Source organism: Panthera uncia (assembly GCF_023721935.1).
Source record: "Panthera uncia isolate 11264 chromosome B2 unlocalized genomic scaffold, Puncia_PCG_1.0 HiC_scaffold_24, whole genome shotgun sequence".
NCBI classification, from domain to species: Eukaryota; Metazoa; Chordata; class Mammalia; order Carnivora; family Felidae; genus Panthera; species Panthera uncia.
The window spans coordinates 99,698,141-99,718,947 of record NW_026057580.1 but is presented as its reverse complement, the minus strand read 5'-3'; the positions used below and the strand labels follow the sequence as shown (position 1 = coordinate 99,718,947).

The window sequence follows — 20,807 nt, the reverse complement described above, 5'->3', positions numbered from 1 at the left end:
TCTGCCACCTTCTCTTTGAAGCATCTGCCTATTGTTTTTTCAGACTCCCTGCATCTGAAACTATCCTACTGAATAGTCACATCATCAGTTGTGAAGTTGAGGGAGTATTCATATATAAAATAAAGATGACTCTATGTAAATAATTACGGCATTATTTTGAAATTTTGTTAAGTATTACATCAAACTATTGCTAAACCTAGGGATTTTTTATTTTATTGTGGATTATCAAATCTCTGGCCTTTATTACACAAGACTGAGAAATAAATTTTTTATTTCATTGAAGTTTTTGTATTACCTGAAATGTTTACTTCACTCTTAAGTATTCATGTCAAGACTCTCAGAGCAGACAGTATATATCATACATAGTGCTTAATCATGTAGCTGGTCTTAGATAAGAGATATTTGACAAACAAAAATAGTATTAAATAACATGACCTGTTTTCTACTGGTATTTCACAATATGAGGAATCCTTTTGATGGACCATAGAAACAAACTGAATCGGTGTTCCCTTTAGTGGATGCACTTAAGTTAAAGACTGTATCTACCCTAACGGCTTTGTGACAGTATTCCTAAATGACCCTTGGAACCTACTGGGCATTTCACAAAGTAAACAAAATTCCCCTTGCAAGTTCTGACAACTGCCAGGCATTTTGGATGGTGAAGTAGGCTTCCTGGCAGAACATATGCCCCACGTGGCATGTTCCCTGTGTTCTAAGTTTGGAGAGGTTTCATACAAAGCATTTTTGTCAGTGGAAACCCTGTCCCTATGATGGGCAAGGTTTTTATGTCATGCGAAGTTTCTACCCAGGAGAAAATACACTACATGGGTATTAGCCATAGCAAAACGGCAGCCTTCCCACCATCCTGCACAGGTGCACAACCGTTTCAGCTTCTCAAACATTTGAGTGTCTAATAATTGGCCTCCTTCTTAAAAAAAAAAAAAAAAAAAAAAGACATATTTATCCTGCCCCATTCCCATTTAAATTTTAACTCATTAGATCTGGAATCTGGTCCAGAAATCTGCATCTTTAACAAGTAAATTTATTGATAATAGAGATGTCTTTACACAGCCTCTTTGTAGAGAAAACAAAAATAACTATATTTCTACATTCAGACTCCCAGAGTATTTTAGCGATATCATGTGTGAAACTGTATGTGTAGAATTCTGTTGTTTGTTTTCTTCTCTCTTCTTTTTTTCTTTTTTGAGAGGGAGAGAGAGCCTGCGTGAGCAGGGAAGGAGCAGATGGAGACAGAGAGAATCTTAAGCAGGCTCCATACCCAACACAGCCTGACACCTGACACGGGGCTTGATCCCATGACTGTAAGATCATGACCTGAGCCGAAATCAAGTATCAGACACTTAACCAGCTGACTGAGCCACGCAGGCACCCCTCTTTTCTTTTCTTTTTTTTTTTTTTTTTTTGAGTTTTTGTTCAGTTGATTCAAGGATGAGTTGTAAAGTCTATCTTACATTTTCTTAATATAATTAAACATCTGGATGGGAAAAAACTGATTCCAGAATTCTGGCTGATCCTAAAATAATTTGGTGAATATAATCCGCAAGCAATTATATTTCAATATACTTACCTAAATACTTTTACATAAGATTCTTTTATATGAACACTAACTGATAATTTTAGAGGGCATTCATTTATTTTTGTTAGAAAATGTCATGAGTAAGTATAATTATGGTCACAAAAAGCAATTTATATTCACTGGCCAAGTTAGCATTTGTAATTCTGAACTGTTAGTGAGTCTTGTGTTAAAGTTAGCAATAGCTTACAAACATCAAGCACATAATAGAGACTTCTAAGATACAAATTATAAATTATCTTTATGAGATTACTGTTCTGAAAAACTTAACACTTTGTGGGGTATACACTTCATTAAAATGTGGAAAGGACACTGTTCATGAGGTAAGGACTTTTGGTTTATTCACTACTGTATCCCCAGCATCTAGAACAATGCCTGGTATGTTAACAGGTACTGAGTATGTAGGTGGATAGTGGGATGAATAGACTGATGGATGGACAGACAGATGGACATAAATAGTTGAATAGTATTTACATATAATATCCCTAAAAGCCTTTGGATATAACAAAATTCGTAACTTTTTTAAAAAAATGGTTTTTTTTGAGAGAGTGAGTGAGCAAGCATGAGCAGGGGAAGGGCAGAAAGAGAGGAGGACAGAGGAGGATCTGAAGCGGGCTCTGTGCTGACTACAGAGAGCCCAATGCGGGGCTCAAACTCATGTACTGTGAGATCATGACCTGAGCCAAAGTCGGATGCTTAACCGACTAAGCCACCCAGGAGCACCCAAATTTTTAACTTTTTTGCAGTTGCTAACCTATGTCTTTGAAATCCTTATGCAAAGTACTTAAAGGGACAGAATGATATTTTGGTGGCCTAGTGCACTTGTAAGCTTTCCCACAGCATAGGTGGTGTTTCCATTGAACTTTATTGTAATATGTGAATGCTTGAAGAACCCAACATTTGCCCCAGACATGTGCTTGAGAAACACTCCTACTTCATGAGACCAATCAGACCAAGCTGTATAACTGCACTAAATTATATCTGCCACTACCAGCATGGGTTTTTAGCATGGTGAACAGGTGCAGACAGAAATAAAACAATGTTAACTGATCTTACTCAGCAGAAACTACTATGGACAGCACAGGTGCATTCAAAGAATTAGTTCTCTTTTAAAAAGAAACGTCCAGAATAAAAGTACTCAATGTCAGGCAATACCAAGACAGAAATGACTTTCTTTGTACGGAATATTCAGGTTATTTGCAAGTTACAAGCCCACCATGGAAACCTAAAGAAAAAAAATGTATTATTTGTCACCATAACCATGTTGTAATCCTAGTTGGTCATATTACTGATTAGAGAACATAGTTCTTTTTCATGGGTGGTGGGGGTTGGCTAAGTAGTGTAAATCTGTCTTCTTTAAAGTGGTGTTTTTCAGTCAGATGAAATCTTCAAAAAATCTCTAATCTTAAGATTGACTCTTGCATGTAGAATGTTTCAAAGATTGCAAAAATCAATCCATCTAATAACTGAGAGATGAAAATAAAATCTGTGCTCCGTTTAGACGTGATTGTCTCACCTCTCCCAAAGCCGAAACCCCTCATCTGTGGCAGACAGCACAGGCTGGGCATCCATTTGGCCCTCGGGCAGGAAGAGGCCTGCAGGTGCAGTAGCACGCCGCACTAGAGTAATCACATTCAGAGAGCCCATTCGTTTGGATAAGCACAGTGCTGATCGTACTGTGGAGCGAACTAGTTAAAAAGGTCCCAGAATTACAGCTCTTCATCCAGCCCCCTAAATCTCTTGTCCATCTGTAAGATAAGGGTAGGAAAGAAAGAAAAATCTATTCAGAATCAAGTGGAATGGCACACGGTGAAAAGCAGTGCTGTCCTCCCTTCTCCCCTCTTTGTCTTACCACAGAGATCAGTTCCTGTTGTTCGTTGTAAAGGTCACCTATATGACTTCTGGTAACACACATAGATTTTCTTACTTAGAATACTAGCCGGAGACCGTAGACAGTATATGCTCTCTCCTCACTTTACAGTATGCGGAAATTAGCGCATCTCTTCCTCTTTCAATGTTTCTTCTCTGTTCCACATCCTAATTTCTGTTACAGTATCATAAACCTTTTATTACCTAATTGTAGATATGTCTTCCATATCAAAGAAAGTCAGTAAATAGTGAACAATACTTTCACTGTGGAACCAGGTAGAGTGATTGAAGACATGTGGAAAGGAATATAATTCTAATCCTGTAGATTTAAAATTTGCTTTTCAAAGAAAAACCTTCCAAGCACCCCAGTCTAATGAAACTTCGAACTTTTTTCTAGAAATCTTCCTTAATTTCTGTGTCAACTTCATCTGGCACCAATATCCATGTAATCATTGTAATATTCTTTTTTTCACTGTGCTATACTGCTTCAAGAAATTTTAGCAGGATGAGTGTGTAAATGGCAAATTTCAAAAAATGACTTCAATTTTACTTCACTATAAAGTGATAAGTGACTGACAGCACCCTTTGATGTAAGACATGATTGCAAATGTTTCACATAAACCAGTGTGTATGTATTTCACATATATGGAATACATATAATACATGTAAAATCTCTAAAGATATGCCCTGTGTGTTGACATAAAGTAGTCTCTAAACATGAATATTCTCTCTAATGTTTGATGAGAAATAAGACTGAGTGCATTCATCATCTCCACTGTTCGACTTTTTTCTGATGTTCTTCAGGACCCAGCAGCCACTTTAGCCCTTAATTCTACTAATGGAGCAAACCGTGACCATGAGAATCCATAGATATTGCAGAGAAAAGTGGGAGATGAATGTGGAGAGATTACATAAATAGAATATAGAGGGGCTCAAGGGAGAAAGGCAAGACTGATGACAAAGGAATATAATACAAAGCAATAATAACTCTCCAGTCATAGAACACTAGTTTTATTTATATTAAATCAAGTGCAAGTAGCACGTTGCTGCTGTACTAGGGAGATCTCCTGTCTGTTCTCCTTCCTTTCCTACCTTCCCTAAATAAGGATTCTCAGCAACAGGAAATGGATGTGAAGGGAATAGACTAAAGCCAACCACTGCATATGTTCTACACCATACTCAAGAATTTTACCTGTTCCCGCCCCTTTCCCCAGTAATAAGACTTCAGACAATGAAAAGCAGTATTTCACTCTAAGAATGACTTGGTGAGATATTTAATCACATTCTTGAGGGGAAGGGTTGATCAAAGTCTAAGTCAGATACTCCTTGGTTACTTTATTATTAGAATTCTTTCAGGGCACCTGGGTGGCTCAGTCGATTAAGTGTCCAAGTTCAGCTCAGGTCATGATCTCACAGTTCGCAAGTTCAAGCCACGCCTCAGGCTTTGCTGATACCTTGGAGCCGCATTCTGTGTCTCCCTGTCTCCCTGCCCCTCTCCTCACACTATCTCTCAAAAATCAACATCAAAAAGAAAAAAAAAAAAAAAAGAATTCTTTCAATCTAGTGAATATATGATAAAGAAACAAAAGTGAGTTTTCCATCCTTTTAACACATGTAACAAATTTTAATTCAAACTTTAGGTTCTCAGAATTTTAAAACAGGAACCTAAGACTATAGGGCTTCCTTACTCCATTGAATTTTAACTCTGTGATGAAAATAAGCTAGTTGCACCTACTTAGAGTAGATAAGAGGTACATGACATTTCTGATCTTTAGTTATGCTACTAGACAACTTCTAAGCCAGACTTCATAAGAAATAGTCTTTGTTGGCCTTTGGTGCAAATGGGTATCTACTATGTTTTCATTGCCTTGACATCCTACCCAAAGTCTAGAACTTTTAACTTTGCAGTTTATTTTCCAGAAAGTGAAAGTCCTCCTGTATATGTAGTTTAGAGACCTTATTTGATTTTGTTGATTAAATTACAAGCAAGGGAACAAAGATTTTCATAAAGAACATTTTGTGATTCTTTTGCTGTAAAGAAGAAAAATCCCATCCTTTTTCTTCATTAACTGTTATAATACTCTTGGCTGCTTATCTCATGAGTGGAACACCAGGAAAGGTACTGACTTGATCTGACTGGTGGTACTTTGTATGTCTCCCATCCTGGCTCTCCAGTTGATCTTAGAACTAGTGCCTTAGGGAGAGCAACCACGAAGATAAGGTCAAGGGAAGGCAGGGGACAGACGATGTATCTTTACTCCAAAGCTGGGCCTTCATCACTGATGTTTCAGAAACTTGATCAAAGCCAAGCATTGATCACAAAGTCAGGTTTGGTGGATATGTATCTGGAAAAACCGAAGAGACTATCAAGAAAGAATGGTAATGAGAAAAGGGACAAAAATTTCCAAAGAGGACAAAGGTGCTTATAATGTAACTTTATCAACCTAATATATTAAGTGATCTAGTAGTCTTGCAGGATTTCTCTCTCCATGTACCCTCCTCAAGAATACATATTCCAACCTATCTTTGCATCTGTATATTTACTGATATAGCTAAAAAATAATAAAATAAAAATAAAAAATAAGCCAAGTTAGATTGAGGCTGCCATTTTACCTGGCTTGAGAATATTCATACTTTGTTAACACCTTGTGTAAGGATAGATTGGTGTCCACATCGCCTCATCCTTATCTCTTTTGTGCCTCTTCTGTGATCCCCTCCAGGCTTGCCTGTCATATAACCCATCCCCTTCTTTTTGTTTTTACCTTTTTTAACAGATTTATTTTCTGTAGCTGTGGCAACATTGAATAGTCTTCTCAGAAACTGACAGATTTGAGCCAAAGTTCATTTATGCATTTGAGACAGAAACATTAAAAAGAGTAGTAGAGGGTCGACTGGGTGGCTCAGTCGGGTAAGCATCCGACTTTGTCTCAGGTCATGATCCAGTCATGGGTTTGAGCTCTGCATCAGTCTCTGTGCTGATAGCTCAGAGCCTGGAGCCTGCTTCGGATTCTGTCTCCCTCTCTCTCTGCCCCTTCCCCACTCATTCTCTGTCTGTCCCTCTCTCTCAAAAATAATCATTTTAAATAAATAAACAAATAAATAAGTAGTAGAATATGTGTAGTACTCATTAAGACAGTATAATAAAACATTCACTTAAATTGCACCCAGGCCAAACCAGCAGTATAAACCATCTTTTTTGTTTTCCTCTGTATTCTGTAACTTGCATTAGACTGTATATTTGGGAGAGTAACAGAGTGTATCTTTTGATCTTTGTATATCCAGTGCCTAATATAGTTCTTGGAATTTTTGTTGAATAAATAAATGAATGATTTGAATAATCAATATGAACTGACTTTAAATGTTGGAGGGACTTGAGTTACGAGGAAAATGCAGAAGAAAGTCTGCCCTGTCTCTTTGTTCACTTCCATTGACTTTGCTCTAAGAACAACCATGGTCTTTTCAGTATTATTTTGGGACTCTTGCTTTTTCATTTGGAAGTAAAAAGCACAAGCAGGAAAGAGAAGAAAAGTTCACGAATCAGGGCATAATGTAGTGGGAATCTGAGATTCTAAAGATTGAAAATAAAAGCCTACTGGGGTTGCCAACTTTATTAACCTCTCCTGTAGCTCCTGATAGTTCGGTTAAAAAAAAAAAAATTTTTTTTAGTGTTTATCAACCTATATAATGAAATGGTACCACCCTCCAGTTGCAGGCTTCTTTTTTAAGACCAGTTCCAGTGATTTCATTACCTAGTATCTAATACAGAATCCACCTAGAGCCTGCTTTGTGCTAGATCAAATCCCCCCTGTCTTTCTTGACTGCTCTTGTCTGAGTCTCTAGCTAGTATAGGTGGGAAAGCCAGAGATTAATCGCAAGATTTGATTTGCCTATTGTTGATCATTCTGAACCAATAAAAACTACGTTGGGAGTTTTAAATTGTATTCTAACCCCCTTTTAATTTTATTTACTCATTTTTTTACTCAGCATATTTGGGATTGAGAAGCCTATATGTAAATTTTTTTTTTTTTTTTTTTTTGCATTAAATAAGCTGACTGAGTGTATACTGTTTACAAAGGATGATGCCAGGCTCTAGGTGATATAAAAGTAAATGCCATTTGGTCCTTGTCTTCAAACAGTATATTGACTGATACTGACAAGTGTTCTATACTCTGAGATATGATATAATATCATATGAAGTCGTATTATATAGAACCATGACAATGTCACCTGGCTGGTAAGCATGTGACTCATAATCTCAGGGTCATTAGTTCAAGCCCCACATTGTGCATGGAGCCTACTTAAAATAAAAAATAAAAAAAGAACCATGACAGGGCAATTAATTGAGGAAAAAGCTGCTCTTCTCCAAATAAAATCTCTCATCTTTCCCTTATGAAAGACTAAGTAAATGTCAAGCATAGAAGAATCTAATAAAAGAATAAATCAAAGAACACCTCGTTTTTAAATCCAGTGGTCATTCATCAAACATTTGTGAGTTACTGTAACTAATGTGTATTAATATAGCACTTTTGTTGACATTAGTGCATTTAACACAACTGTGAACTACATACAGAGAGGTTGGAAAACATTTACAACATAAATTTAGCATGTACAATATATGAGAGGTCGTACAAATCAGTAAGAAATGAAAACTTCGTTTTTTTTTAATTGGCAAAGGATATGAGTACAGTTCACAGAAGAGGAGTTCTAAATAGCCAATTAATGATATTCAAATTCACCCTTGGGAAATGTAGACTAAATAAAAATTTGACCCCTCATCTCACCTATCAGACTGGCAAAAAATTAAATTTTAACAAGCATGCAAAGAAGGAAGTATTTTTAACTGTTGGTTGTTAAAACTTCCAGCATTTTTAGAGGGCAATTTGATATACCAAAATCTACCGAAATCCAAGTATCTAATTAAAGTTCTTTGAGCCTCTGACCAACAATTAATTCTGCTTTGAAATGCCTATCCAACAAAGTACTCGCACATGTACCCAAAGCTGTAAGCACAAGGATCATTAAAGTACTGTTTATAATAGCCAGAAAGAATGCATTAAATGTGAAGCCTAATGTGTACTGAACAAGAACCCTAAATGTATACTGATAAGCAAATGTTTAATAAATTGTTGTACCCTAAATATTGTGCAGCCATTGAGGTCAGGTAAATATAAAGGTCCTACGTGAATAGATTGCTAAGATACAATGTTAAGTGAAAATGCCATTTTATAAGACATATATACAAATATTTTGGAGTATGTATGCATTTTTATGTAGGCTTCTAAAATGCCTAAGTCTAAATTATCTAAAATGTGCCTGTGATAAATCTAGTAGGTAAGGTAGAAACCAGATCCTTATCTAACTTCTATTCAGTTTTTCTCCTACAGTTTATTGCGTTTCTCTGTTAACTTTTTAGCTCAGTAATCCTTCATTGTTCATAGTATTTTCTTTTCATTTAGCAACAAATTAGGAATTGTTATTGAAATAAACTCAACATATCCTCTTGTGACTTGAGGCAACATTTTCAGTGACCATTTATGATAAATGTCTTCAAGTAGTCTAAAACATGAATCTTTCATCTTGACAGAAACTACCTTAACATATTGGCCTCACATAAGGATTTTGCATTTATTGGATTTGGGTTTTTTTCATTATGCAGGACCTGCATGCTCAAACCAAAACCTGCCAATATATGTGGGCCACCCACTTCTTCCTCTATTGTTCTCATTCTCAGTAGCCACTTTCTATCCATCTGGAAGGTAAGGGTATTAAGGTAGTCTCACTTCCCATGTAGCTTTTTGCCAAGCAGAGTTTTGGATTTCTTAGACTTCCTTATTATTCTTCTTTAATAGTGGAAGTAACTGGACTAGGACCAAATGGTTCCGAGCTGTGACATTTGCAAGGGCTCATTGAGAGCTACCACTGAACTGGCCAAACTTTGATCAAAGCGAATGTTCTGGTCTTTTCCTTCAGAGAGTTAGCACTCCGGTTTAGAATGTTGCTTATAGAAAATTATTATGTTTTCTTTTGAACTTTTCATAAAAAGCAGCTTAATAGATGGAAGGTTTCATAGTTATCATGATATTTCACTTGAAAATATTTTTGAACACGAGACCTTGCAAGGATATGGATTTTTCTGTCTAAGCTCGTTAAACACTCACTTTATGCTGATTTCCTGTTTTCTCATATTTGAGATAATTTTGCTCTTGTTTAAGACAGTTTTTAGACTGAAACAGATCCCTTCTATTTTTTAACCCTTCGAGTATAATTGACAATCTGCAAACTTTTAAGTATAATTGAAAATCTGCATATGTAGACTTGGGATTTTAATACTAGAATTTTAAAACTTCTCTAATTCTGTCTTGCTGACTTAAAAATGCTATGCCTTTCTTTCTTGATCTGTTCATATATTTTACCTTTGAGTGTCTCTGTGTAAAAGCGGTGAGTAGAGTCGGTTTACTCTTTTTGGTTAGCTCTGCGCCCTTATGGGATTATCTGTGTCATTATAGTGCTCATATGTAATGTCTTAGAAAGATAATAAGGTATTGAGTGCTCTTTGCCAGGTTTGAGTTCAATGTTATACATGTATTTTCTCATGTAACCATCACAGCAATCTTTGGAAATAGGTAAAATTATTCCTGCTTGACAGATGATGAAACTATGGCTCAGAAAGGGTAGTCTGTATAACTAGCGAGATGCAGAACTGGCTCTTGAATTTAGATTTACCACGTCCAGAATCCCGTGCCCTTAATTTCTTCATGTCATGCCATCTCCCAGAGCATTCCAGGAGGAAGTTTCTCTATGAAGGCCATAAAAACACTGGCTCATTTCCTCATTTTGTTATTTCCCCATTTTTACTTTTGCATTTTTATACTTTTATGATGGAAATGGTTCCAGAAGATGCAAAAACCACTTGTTGAGTGTTTATCTAGCTTTGTGGAAATCTGCTGTCCAGGTGGCTGTCATTTGTACCTCTGTCCCTGTCCTTTGTAATTCCCTTGCAAGAAAGGATTCTTTGCAGTTTGCTTGCATTGGAATTTGATTCATTGTATTCTTAACATTTCTAATGCTGTAATATCTGTATAAATATATATATTTACATAAAGTATATATTTAAATATGTATATTTATATATATATATACCTTATATCCATGTAAATATAGAGTGTTTTCTATATCAATTCTGCTTATCTAAAATAACAAAATCTTGCAACTACAAAACCTAACGACTTTAACCTAAGAATCTTCTCTTTAGGATCGTATCACTTATAACTTCCTGGTGTGTTTCATATTCGAATTTTCCCTGGGTGTAAATTCTATAACTTCTACAATTTGAGGCTAAAGAAAACTTCCAGCAAATATAGAATAAAGAAGAGTAGACACATATGTACCTGATAGTTTGTTTTGATGCACCTGTAGTTTTGGTAATAAAAGTGTCTTATATTGGTTTTCCTTTCCATTATAAACTAGATTTAATTTGGCGGTGACGTGTTTTCTTCTTTGTGTTCAAAGGGCAGCCATTCTACCAAAGTGGAAGCTGTGGTCAGAACTCTGATGAGAATCCAGCTCAGAGACCCGGGCGCTAAAGCACTGGTCTTCTCAACGGTACAGTCAACCATGTTCTTCCTTGGTCTTGGCTCACACTGGCTTTCTGGCTCTTATATCAGCTTATATCTGAGAGTTCATGTTTAGTGTTTACCCTCATATAGTAGAGATTTAGAATTACTGTTAGATTTTCCATGTTCATGTTTTATTTTCCCATGTCCATAGGATAGAATTATTTTTAGAGGAATTTGGTGATGCTTCACAAGGCAATTTCTACAGCTACACGTCCTGTTTGTGGCTTATGGGGATATTCTGGTATTAATATGTTAAAAATGAGAACCTATAACCTTGAAAGTCTCATTTCACAAATGAAATTGGTTGTTTAAGAAAAAATCTGCTGAATAAAATATTGAGTAAAGGGGCATTCACTTTTGAATGTCCCCTCTCTGTAAAAAGAGCATTCATACTATTCTTCCTTTCTGTTCTTATATTCTAATAATTAAATTTTTGCCTGCTGCTCATTAAAAAAAATATATCATGAGTAAAAATTCTAGTTTTCATTTCTAAAAGGTAAGCAACTACATCCGTTAAGCACTCCCATTATTTATTTCATATTATTTCTCTTTATCTTAACTTCATTTCCCAAAGGCAGTCATGTTTTTTACCCTGTTTTTAACCAGCATTTGATCTCAAACAAACAAACAAACAAACAACCAAAAACGCTACCATTTTGATAGAACTAAATACTATTGATGGTACTACATTTGAAGATTTTTTTTTCTGAATTCTGAGGTACAAAAGTTATTTTCATTTAGTCCCTTTTCAACTCCTTTTTATGTGAAAGCTATGTGTAAATATTTGTTTTCTTATTGTTTTATGCGTTCTAGTGGCAAGATGTATTAGATATTATTTCAAAAGCCCTCACTGACAACAACATGGAATTTGCTCAGATCAGCCGTGTTAAGACATTTCAGGTATGTCAGGAAGATTTTACTTGCGTTTGGGGAGGTGGGGATTTAGTTGCAAATTTAAACTGCTGCGAACTAGGTTACTTCCATTTATTGTCTTCTGTAAGGGTTTGAGTTATTGATTATAAAATTAACATTCAAAAGCAAAGTGGAGAAACTAATTAATTTTCTATCTGTTCAGTTATACCTATAGCAAGATCATTTTTTTCTTTTTTAAGATCTTCTGACTTGAGGGTGTTGGCTTTAATAGAGGAGACAGCCTGTGATTCACCTTTTGAATGGACAGGGCCATCGTACCAGGATTAAGTTCTCAAGACACTGCATCAGGCAAACTATATGGCCCAAGTACCTTACATGACACTCAGCATGACAGGCACACACCCTGAGAGTCAAAAAACAAAAAGACCAAGTGAAAATGTAGCAGATTTCATACCTCTGACCTCATCCTCACTCTTAACACATTCCTTCTCTCTCTCTTTCCTGGAAGCTCATGTAGTTTAATCTGTATCCATCACATACATGTATCTTTTGCCTCCACCGTATCGCAGTGAACAAGAGGGCTTATGTGATACTTTTCCTCATGAAGTCAAACAACAAGTTTACATTTTCTAAAATTAATAATTTTACATTTACTTGTCTTAATTATGACATTTCACAATGACCTGGATACCACTAGTCTTCTTTAATATGAGCTATAATATACCGCTCTTATTTTTAACTGATGCAGCTAAAATTTAAATGTACCTTTCTTTTTTTAGGAGAACCTCTCAGCATTTAAACATGATCCCCAAATCAATATTTTGCTGCTGCCCCTGCACACAGGTTCTAACGGATTAACTATCATTGAAGCAACTCATGTTCTCTTGGTGGAGCCCATTTTGAACCCTGCCCACGAGCTTCAGGCCATTGGGAGGGTACACCGAATTGGACAGACCAAGTAAGGACTAAAATTAACATCACTTACTTTTGCTTCGAGTTTTTAAGATACAAATCAGTGTTTAAGCTCTTCATTTATGTTCATTAAACCTATTCATTAATTATTTCCTTATGTATTAAATTTTCCAAGTATCATTATATGACCAACAGACGTCTTGCGATTTCCAGCCCTCCCTACTCGAGCAAATCCCAAATTCTCCCAGATTTTTGTCTTCAAACTCTACCCTGATCACTTTACCAAAACAGTTTCTTAAAATATTTAAGACAGCTGCAGAGTTGAAGATATCCATTGTGACTTTGAGAAGAATTGATTTTTGATTGTCTAAAGTAGCCTGTATTTAAAAGAAGGCAGATCTCATTCATGACCCCTTTTTAAATTCTTCCCCTTAAGGGGGCGCCTGGGTGGCTTAGTCGGTTGGGCGTCCCACTTCGGCTCAGGACATGATCTCGCGGTCTGTGAGTTCGAGCCCCACGTCGGGCTCTGTGCTGACAGTTCAGATCCTGGAGCCTGTTTCAGATTCTGTGTCTCCCTCTCTCTCTGACCTTCCCCCGTTCATGCTCTGTCTCTCTCTGTCTCAAAAATGAATAAATGTTAAAAACAAAAATTTTTTTTTTTTAAATTCTTCCCCTTAGGGAAAGACAGTCCCATAGGTCCACTCTGAGAAATAATTATATTTAGTTTAGACCCAAAGCAAACCTAATAGTGAATACTATGTAATATCTACTACTTTTATTCAAATATTAGAATAGAAAACTATCCTTCATAAGACCTCTTAGATGTATTACCTCCTAGATATTAGATGCCTTGAATGTTTAGAAAAAAATCCATACTGAGTACTCATTAAATAAATGTTGATTGAGCAGCAACTATATGTCATGCATTATTCTAGATACTGAAGACTCAAACTGAGTAAGACATAACCTACTCCCCCAAGGAAATCACTGTGTAGTACCAGAAACAGAAGATTCGACATACTGCAGTAGAGTGTGCAAAAATACATTAGAAGTACCGTGTAACAAAAGGGGCTGATCGGCTGTGCCTAGAAAGTCACAGAAGGCTTCATTGGGTTGAGTCTTGAAGAAATAATTATTTCAACGTTGGGCTAGAAAAGGCTGATCTCACAACCAAAGAGAGTTGCATGTGCAGGAACACAGAGCAGATAAACGCCATGATATTCCTAGGAACTGGAAGGAGTTTGGGATTGCTGGAGTATAGAGCCTGCGGAGAGGAGTGGCAGGGGATCTGATCTTATGTGCCCTACTCAAAACGCTGAAGGGCCTTGTAAGCAATAGCCAAGAGAGCAAATGAGGGCTTTTAACTTTTAGCAGGCAAGAGACATGTTCATCAAATAAACCCTTAGTAAAATATGGCAAGGTAACATAACTGATAAATGCATGCTTGTTCTAAGCCCTGTTGAGTATCATTTAAAATGCAGTTATGTCTTATTATGTTGTTTTTTTGGTTTGTTTTTTCTTACACTTTTAAACATTGACTTCTCGTGTTTTCAGTGTTTTCCAAGGCATAGACTAGACGCAGCTCATATGTAAGACCACAGTCTAAAAAGACTGTTCAACACTACTTGACTCATCTTACTATGCTTCCCTAGTAAATAGATTTTTCCACTTTCTGAAGAGATGGTCTTAAAAGTCTTCTGTATCTTCCTGCTCCCCACTGATGGCAGCCTTGCCTCACATGTGCAAAACAGATACCTCAGATTTGAAGCATCTCATCTTTCCATCACCAACCTGAGCAGTCTGCCTGCATCGGTACCCACATACCTCCTTCAGCAAATTGTCATTGAGCACCTTCTGTGTGCCAGGCACTGTTCTAAGTATTTGAGATGCCCTTGTGGAACTTAAATTCTAGTTATAAACAGCCGGTAGAGAGATGGTAAACAATAAGCAGAAGTAAAACATCTACTAAGTTAGGAGCTGGAAAAGTAAAGCAGGGTAAGGAGGATTAAGAGGGCATTGGCTGGGCAGGATGGCATGCAATATTTTTATGGAGAAGTTAACATCTGAACAAAGAGTTGAAAGAGATGTGAAAGTCATGCAGGTGTCATGGAGAGTAATATTCACGTAGAAAGCACACTCAGTGCAAAGACCCTAAGTCAGAGGTGTGCTGGGTACATTTGAGGAATAGCGAGGAGCCAGGGTTGCTAAAAAGTAGAATAAGCAAAGAGGAGAGAAGTAGGAGATGAAGTCAGAGAGCCGGTAGGGGAGGAGATGGTCTGATTTGAGTGTAAGAGAGAATAGGGTTTTATTTATTTATGAACAAACACTTATCTAACACAGAGGGGTTAAGTCACTTGTCCAAGGTCACATAGCTAGCAAAAGTGGTGGCGGGTTTCAAACAGCTGCTCTGCCTCCCCAGTCCGTGCTTGTAAGCACAGCACACAGCTGCCTCTGCATTGCTGGTAGGACTTGCAGCAACGTTTATTTATTAGAGAAACAGAGAGAGACAGAGCATGAGCATGGGAGGGACAGAGAGAGAGAGGGAGACACAGAATCTGAAGCAGGCTCCAGGCTCTGAGCTGTCAGCACAGAGCCTGATGCGGGCTCGAACTCACAAACCTCGAGATTATGACCTGAGCTGAAGTTGGAAGCTTAACCAACTGAGCCACCCAGGCACCCTGGTAGGACTCGTATTTTGAGCAGTTTTGCTGCAAAGAGCAGAGGAAAGGAAGAGTATGAGATCAAGAGGGGTTTTTTGTTGTTGTTGTTTTTCCTTTCATATGGGAGAAATAAAGGAATGGTTCATTAAAGACAGAAACAACTAGTAAAGCAAGAGAGGAGAGAGTGTAAAACAACGCTCAAGTGCAGCATTGGTCGTAGGTGGGCATTGGGATGTTTCCTCAGTAGCAAAAAGCAGGAAGGCACGGTATGTTCCCTCCCTTCTGTCACAGCCAGAGGAGTATCCCTTTTCTTTCAAAAGCCAGCCTTTCCACTTGTCATGGGTGCCATCCGTTCTCCTACTCTCTCAAGGGCATTCCTCTTGTAACACATGACCACATAAATATGTCTTAGTATCACCCATCTGTAGAAACACTCCCCTGCATTCCACCTCCATCCACTTCCTTACCCCTCCGCTCTCGGCCTTTCTGGTGGGGTTTTGGTCCTCACCGTGCCACCAAAATAAGGTTTCAAAATGCTATTAATGACCTACTTCTTGCCAGTGGTCCCTGAGGGCTCTTTTTTTCTCATCTATGCTTCCTAAATGAGTTCATCCAGTCGTAGAGCTCTAAGTAGCACTTATGTGCTGATGACTCTCAGACGCATGTCCCCGGTCCAGACATGCCCCTTCAGCTCCCGTCTCAGACCCACACACCCAGTTCTGCCACTTCACACATATCTGGACTCCACCTCCCCTTGGATACCTAGCTTATGGAAAACTCCAGTTTCCCATAGGCTGCGCTCCCACCCACCCCAAGCCCTCCCCATCTTATAGTCTGCCTCTCTCATGTGTAGTTTCTCAGACCAGAGGTCTAGGACTCTTCCAGATTTGTTTCTTTGTCCACACGTCCACACCATCACTGAAGTCTTGCCAGCTCTATCTGCCAGCTCTGTCTTGCCAGATACTCCAAATCTTCTGCTACATACTGTTGCCACTGACCCAACCAGCGTACAGCCCACCCCTTACCTGGACTCTTACAGAACTCCTTAACTTTTGCTACCTAATAGTTCATCCCCCATGCAGGAGCCAAAGAGATGTCTAAAGTATAAGCGAGTACAAATGAAATCACGCCTAAAACCCATGGATGGCTTCCCCCCATAACCACAATAAAAATCCAGATTCCTGCCATGTCCCTCCAGACCCTACACGATCTGGTCCCTGCCTACCTCTGCAATCTCACTTCCACTCTCTACCCCGACATTACAGTACCCTTCCGCCACGCCAGCCTTCTTTGTGCCCTTCAGACGTTTTAGGCTTGTTTCAAGCGTGTTTCAAGAGCTTGCATTTACTTATTGTTTCTTCTGTTTGGATGCTCTTCCTGCTTCTCCTTTGCTGAGTGGCCTCCTTCCCATCGGTCATATTTTAACTCATATGTCTCAGCTGCCTTGTGTCATTATCTGTACCATCTGATTTATGTGTTTATTGTGTGTCTCCCCTTGTTCGAATGTCAGTTCATTAAGGCTAGTTTGTTTTATTCACCACTGACCGCCACCCCCCCCCCCAGCACACTGATGAGTACCTGCCAGGTGGCACTAAGTGACTGATGAATGTAGCATATAATATGTGAAATCTTGTTTGTCCTAATTAGTTTTAAGATGTTTTTGAATGTATCATTGTTATGTACCTTCTAGACCTACTATTGTACACAGATTCTTAATTAAGGCAACAATAGAAGAAAGAATGCAAGCCATGCTGAAAACTGCTGAGAAGAGGTAGGTAACGCTTTATCCAAGCCCCTGGGCATTTCCTGTTTACATGATGTCCTGTGAGTGTTTGGGACTTCTTCACTTAGATGACCACCTAGTCAACCAAAAAATATTAAGTGCAAATACTTTTTAAAAGCAAGATGGGACATTTTACCCCGTGTAAAATGTCCCAGTTAATGCTCTGGCATCCTATATTTGATTTAATTTGTTAATAGGGATTGTAATGTATAAAAATATTTAAACGTCCTACTTTTCTTTGCCGTATTGGATTACTTTTTAAGGAAATCTATCTTTATGCCCCACCTGACAGCCTTAGTCTGGTATCTGTGAAAGGAAACTTACAGTGTTTCTTTATACATCACACATCTTAGTTACATACACACAGGAAGATCTGGACTTAAAACTCAGCTGGGAATTGGGAGATTAGTTCCAAAGGCACAACGGAAGCAGAGAGACCCGGGTAGCCTTAATTTTAAAAACTTAACTTTAGAATTATAAAACTTTCTAATATTGATTCTATAATTTCCTATAAACTCATTTTGAAAATACAAACCAGTGGCTTACTACATCCTTATGAAATAGGTATGGTTGGAAGATACAAAAGAATAATTGCCCTAGAAGGGATGTCTCTACAGAGGTAGTGTGCATAGCAAAGAAACCATTTGAAACCAGAAGTTTCCTTCCATCTGTGGTTTAATGGGAAGGGAAGATTCTGCCATGAAAGCTGTTTGCATCAGACATGAAGGCTTTTTGTTCATGTTTCCATGTGGAACAGAATTCAGTGATTATAGTTAAGCCACTTAAATGACATACCAGTTAGAAGAGCTGTTGAAATTCTCTTGAAATACACTAACTTTTGATAGTAAGAAGGTAAATTGTAAGGTGAGAGACTTCGTAGCTGTTGGCATGGGTTTTATTTCTTTGTTTTATTAATCATGGAGAGAAAAGACATTTTATAACAAAGCCTGAAAATACTGTATGGAAGTCTTCCCGAATTTTGACAAGAAGTAATAATGATCCTGTCACCAACCTTCTACTCAGAGTTTCTGGCTCACTTACAAACACTTATCAACAAATACGGTTTTACATTATAAGGATATTATATTCTTATCTCATAATGTCTTAGATTATTACAGGACTAGAGCAAAATATAAGGCAAATATAATCATTTATTCCTTGGTTTCTTTCTGACTCTACTCACTTGGAAAATCCTGCAGTCACACGAACTCATCGGTGAAGCATCCAGAGGCCTCTGTCTTAACCTTGGCTGATCTGGCAGACCTGTTTACCAAAGAAACTGAAGAACTTGAATGAAGTACACTTGATTCAATCCACAGACTTTAATGTATTTAAATTTTTTCATAGCTTATAGAGCAAAGTTATAAGTAAAAACTCCAGTAGATGTCAGTAAATACACTGTTCTTCATTGAATGAATTTCTTTCTTTTTTTTAGTTGTACAGTGTCCTAGTAGTTACTGAGTCCTTTCCAATATCTTGTTTCCAAAAGATCTATAAAGATTTTTAATTTTACACTCCTAATAAAACATGTATTTTTTGCCCCAAAGAATATCTGTATCTGATAAGGCAAGGGAATTAAGAGAGGTAACGTGTACTCTTTTTTTTTTTTTTTTTTTTTTTTTGATAGGATCAATCTTAAAAAGAGTTGGAGGAAGGGAAAAAAGTAAACTGATCTGGTTTTATATGACCTAGAATATCTGACCCACATAAATCTCAGTTTTGGAAGGGCCTTCGGTATCTTTAGCACATGATTCACCAATATCTTGCTAGTAGTATTTAAAGTACATGGTGAATTATATTACCTCCTAGTTATTTTAGTAGTTTTAGACTGTAACTCCATGCATAGTAACTTTACAGTAATACAACTCCTAACAAGTTAATATTAGGCAAGTAATTCCTTTCTCTGTGTGTTGCTACTAACAATTGAAACATTGAACACTTCTTATTTCTATGATGTGTTAGGTAGTGTCAGCGTAAGCAGTGAACTTTAGCATTTTAAGTATATTCATATTTACCGTAAAATGATCTAAACTGCTTTCTCTACTTTTAATTTGTCTTATCGTTAAGTTTTTACTTGTTTTAAGATCGATGTGTCTGTAAATATTGCAAGTTTTATAATTTTAGTTCTTAATCATTATAACATGGAAATTATGGCAGGGTTTTGTGGGGGTTTTTTAGTTTTTTTTGTTTTGTTTTTTATCATTATTATACTGATGTTTTGGGTTCTTTTCCTTTCCCGTGTTCTTGGGAAACTAGACTTTTAACCACTGGTATCTAACTTTGTGATAATTTGTTATTTTATTTCACTAGGACTTCTCTCAAGGACTAGTATTTGATCTTTGGAACAAGAGAATGTCATATTTACATAAGCAAATAATTGCAACTGATAACAACTGAGTGTTTCTTCTTCTGTGAAGAATTAATGGACTTTGAAGTCACTAAAGAAGGAGTAGCTTGTTTTATCCTAGCCATTTGATGTAATACAGAGGTTCTTGTTTTGTTTTCTTTGAGCCTTCAGAGTTTTAAATGACCCTCAGGACTCATTAGCTCCTACTCAGCTGCCCAGAAAACTGTAATAGAAATATCCCTTATATCATATTTGTCCAAGAAGCTTTGGTGCTTAGTTAAGGTGCATTTTCTTATTCTAGGTTTATAGGGTGACATAATTCAACTGAAGAAAACACACACATGTTTTTGGTGCTTATTCCTCAGTCGAAGGAAGATATGCATCAATTCTTTTATATGAAATTAAACAAAACTATTATTTTTGTAGCTCTTTACATATTACAAAGAGCTTTCCTATACATTCACATTCAGCTTTAATTTGCCCAATAATCCTGTGAAGTTGATGTAACTATTATCATTCCTGTTTTGAAGTTGGAGAACCAAGGTTCAGAAATACAGAGAGCCATGCTTGTGACACGTAGCAAGGAAGCAGTGGAACCCAGGTCCCCTACTCCAAATCTCATGGTCTTTCTGTAAATCCTGTGTCATACTGAGATTCAGAAGGCCCATGGTTGTAATTTAATGATGAGCATGTTTCAGTATTTCTGTTTGTTTCCTAGTATTCCTTTTTGAGCTAAAGTTTTAGGGAAAACAATTTGATATGCTTCAATTTTGTAAAAAAAGAAAAAATATATATATATAAATATACCTATCTGTATTAGAAAAAAAAAAAAACGTTCTTATTTATTTCTGTAAGATATCATTAATTAAATAAATATTTTAGTGGAAATTGAAACTTGGGGATTTATTAATTTCCGAGCCGCAGAACATACACTATGTTTTTTGTTTTGGTCTCTCAACAAAAGATGTCAAAATTGTTTATACTATAGAATTCCATATTTTATAGACATTTATTTCCTCAAAACAGTTGTGGAAATTCTTCCAGACAGTTGTTCAAAAGAAATACATATTTAATCCCCACGTCTTCTTGGCTGCAAGCAAAGGGCTTTTTTGCTTCCATCCTCTTTCATTTTATATTTTCTAAACTATCACTG

The 20,807-nt window shown here is 37.1% G+C and overlaps 1 protein-coding gene across 4 annotated transcripts in view; it reads left to right on the top strand.

Annotated features, from left to right (window-relative positions):
• SHPRH (SNF2 histone linker PHD RING helicase) overlaps positions 1-20,554 on the top strand; it is a 95,150-nt gene extending 74,596 nt beyond the window's left edge. For 3 of the 4 annotated variants that reach the window (XM_049654484.1, XM_049654486.1, XM_049654487.1), the window contains 5 exons: positions 10,973-11,065; positions 11,893-11,979; positions 12,732-12,910; positions 17,215-17,295; positions 18,507-18,929. In XM_049654484.1, coding sequence (XP_049510441.1) covers positions 10,973-11,065; positions 11,893-11,979; positions 12,732-12,910; positions 17,215-17,295; positions 18,507-18,603 — 537 coding nt within the window. In that variant the 3' untranslated portion in view covers positions 18,604-18,929. Of the gene's footprint in view, positions 1-10,972; positions 11,066-11,892; positions 11,980-12,731; positions 12,911-17,214; positions 17,296-18,506; positions 18,930-19,617 lie in introns of those variants that run through there. The other variant, XM_049654485.1, reaches the window with a different exon arrangement.
• Positions 20,555-20,807: the final 253 nt, after the last annotated feature.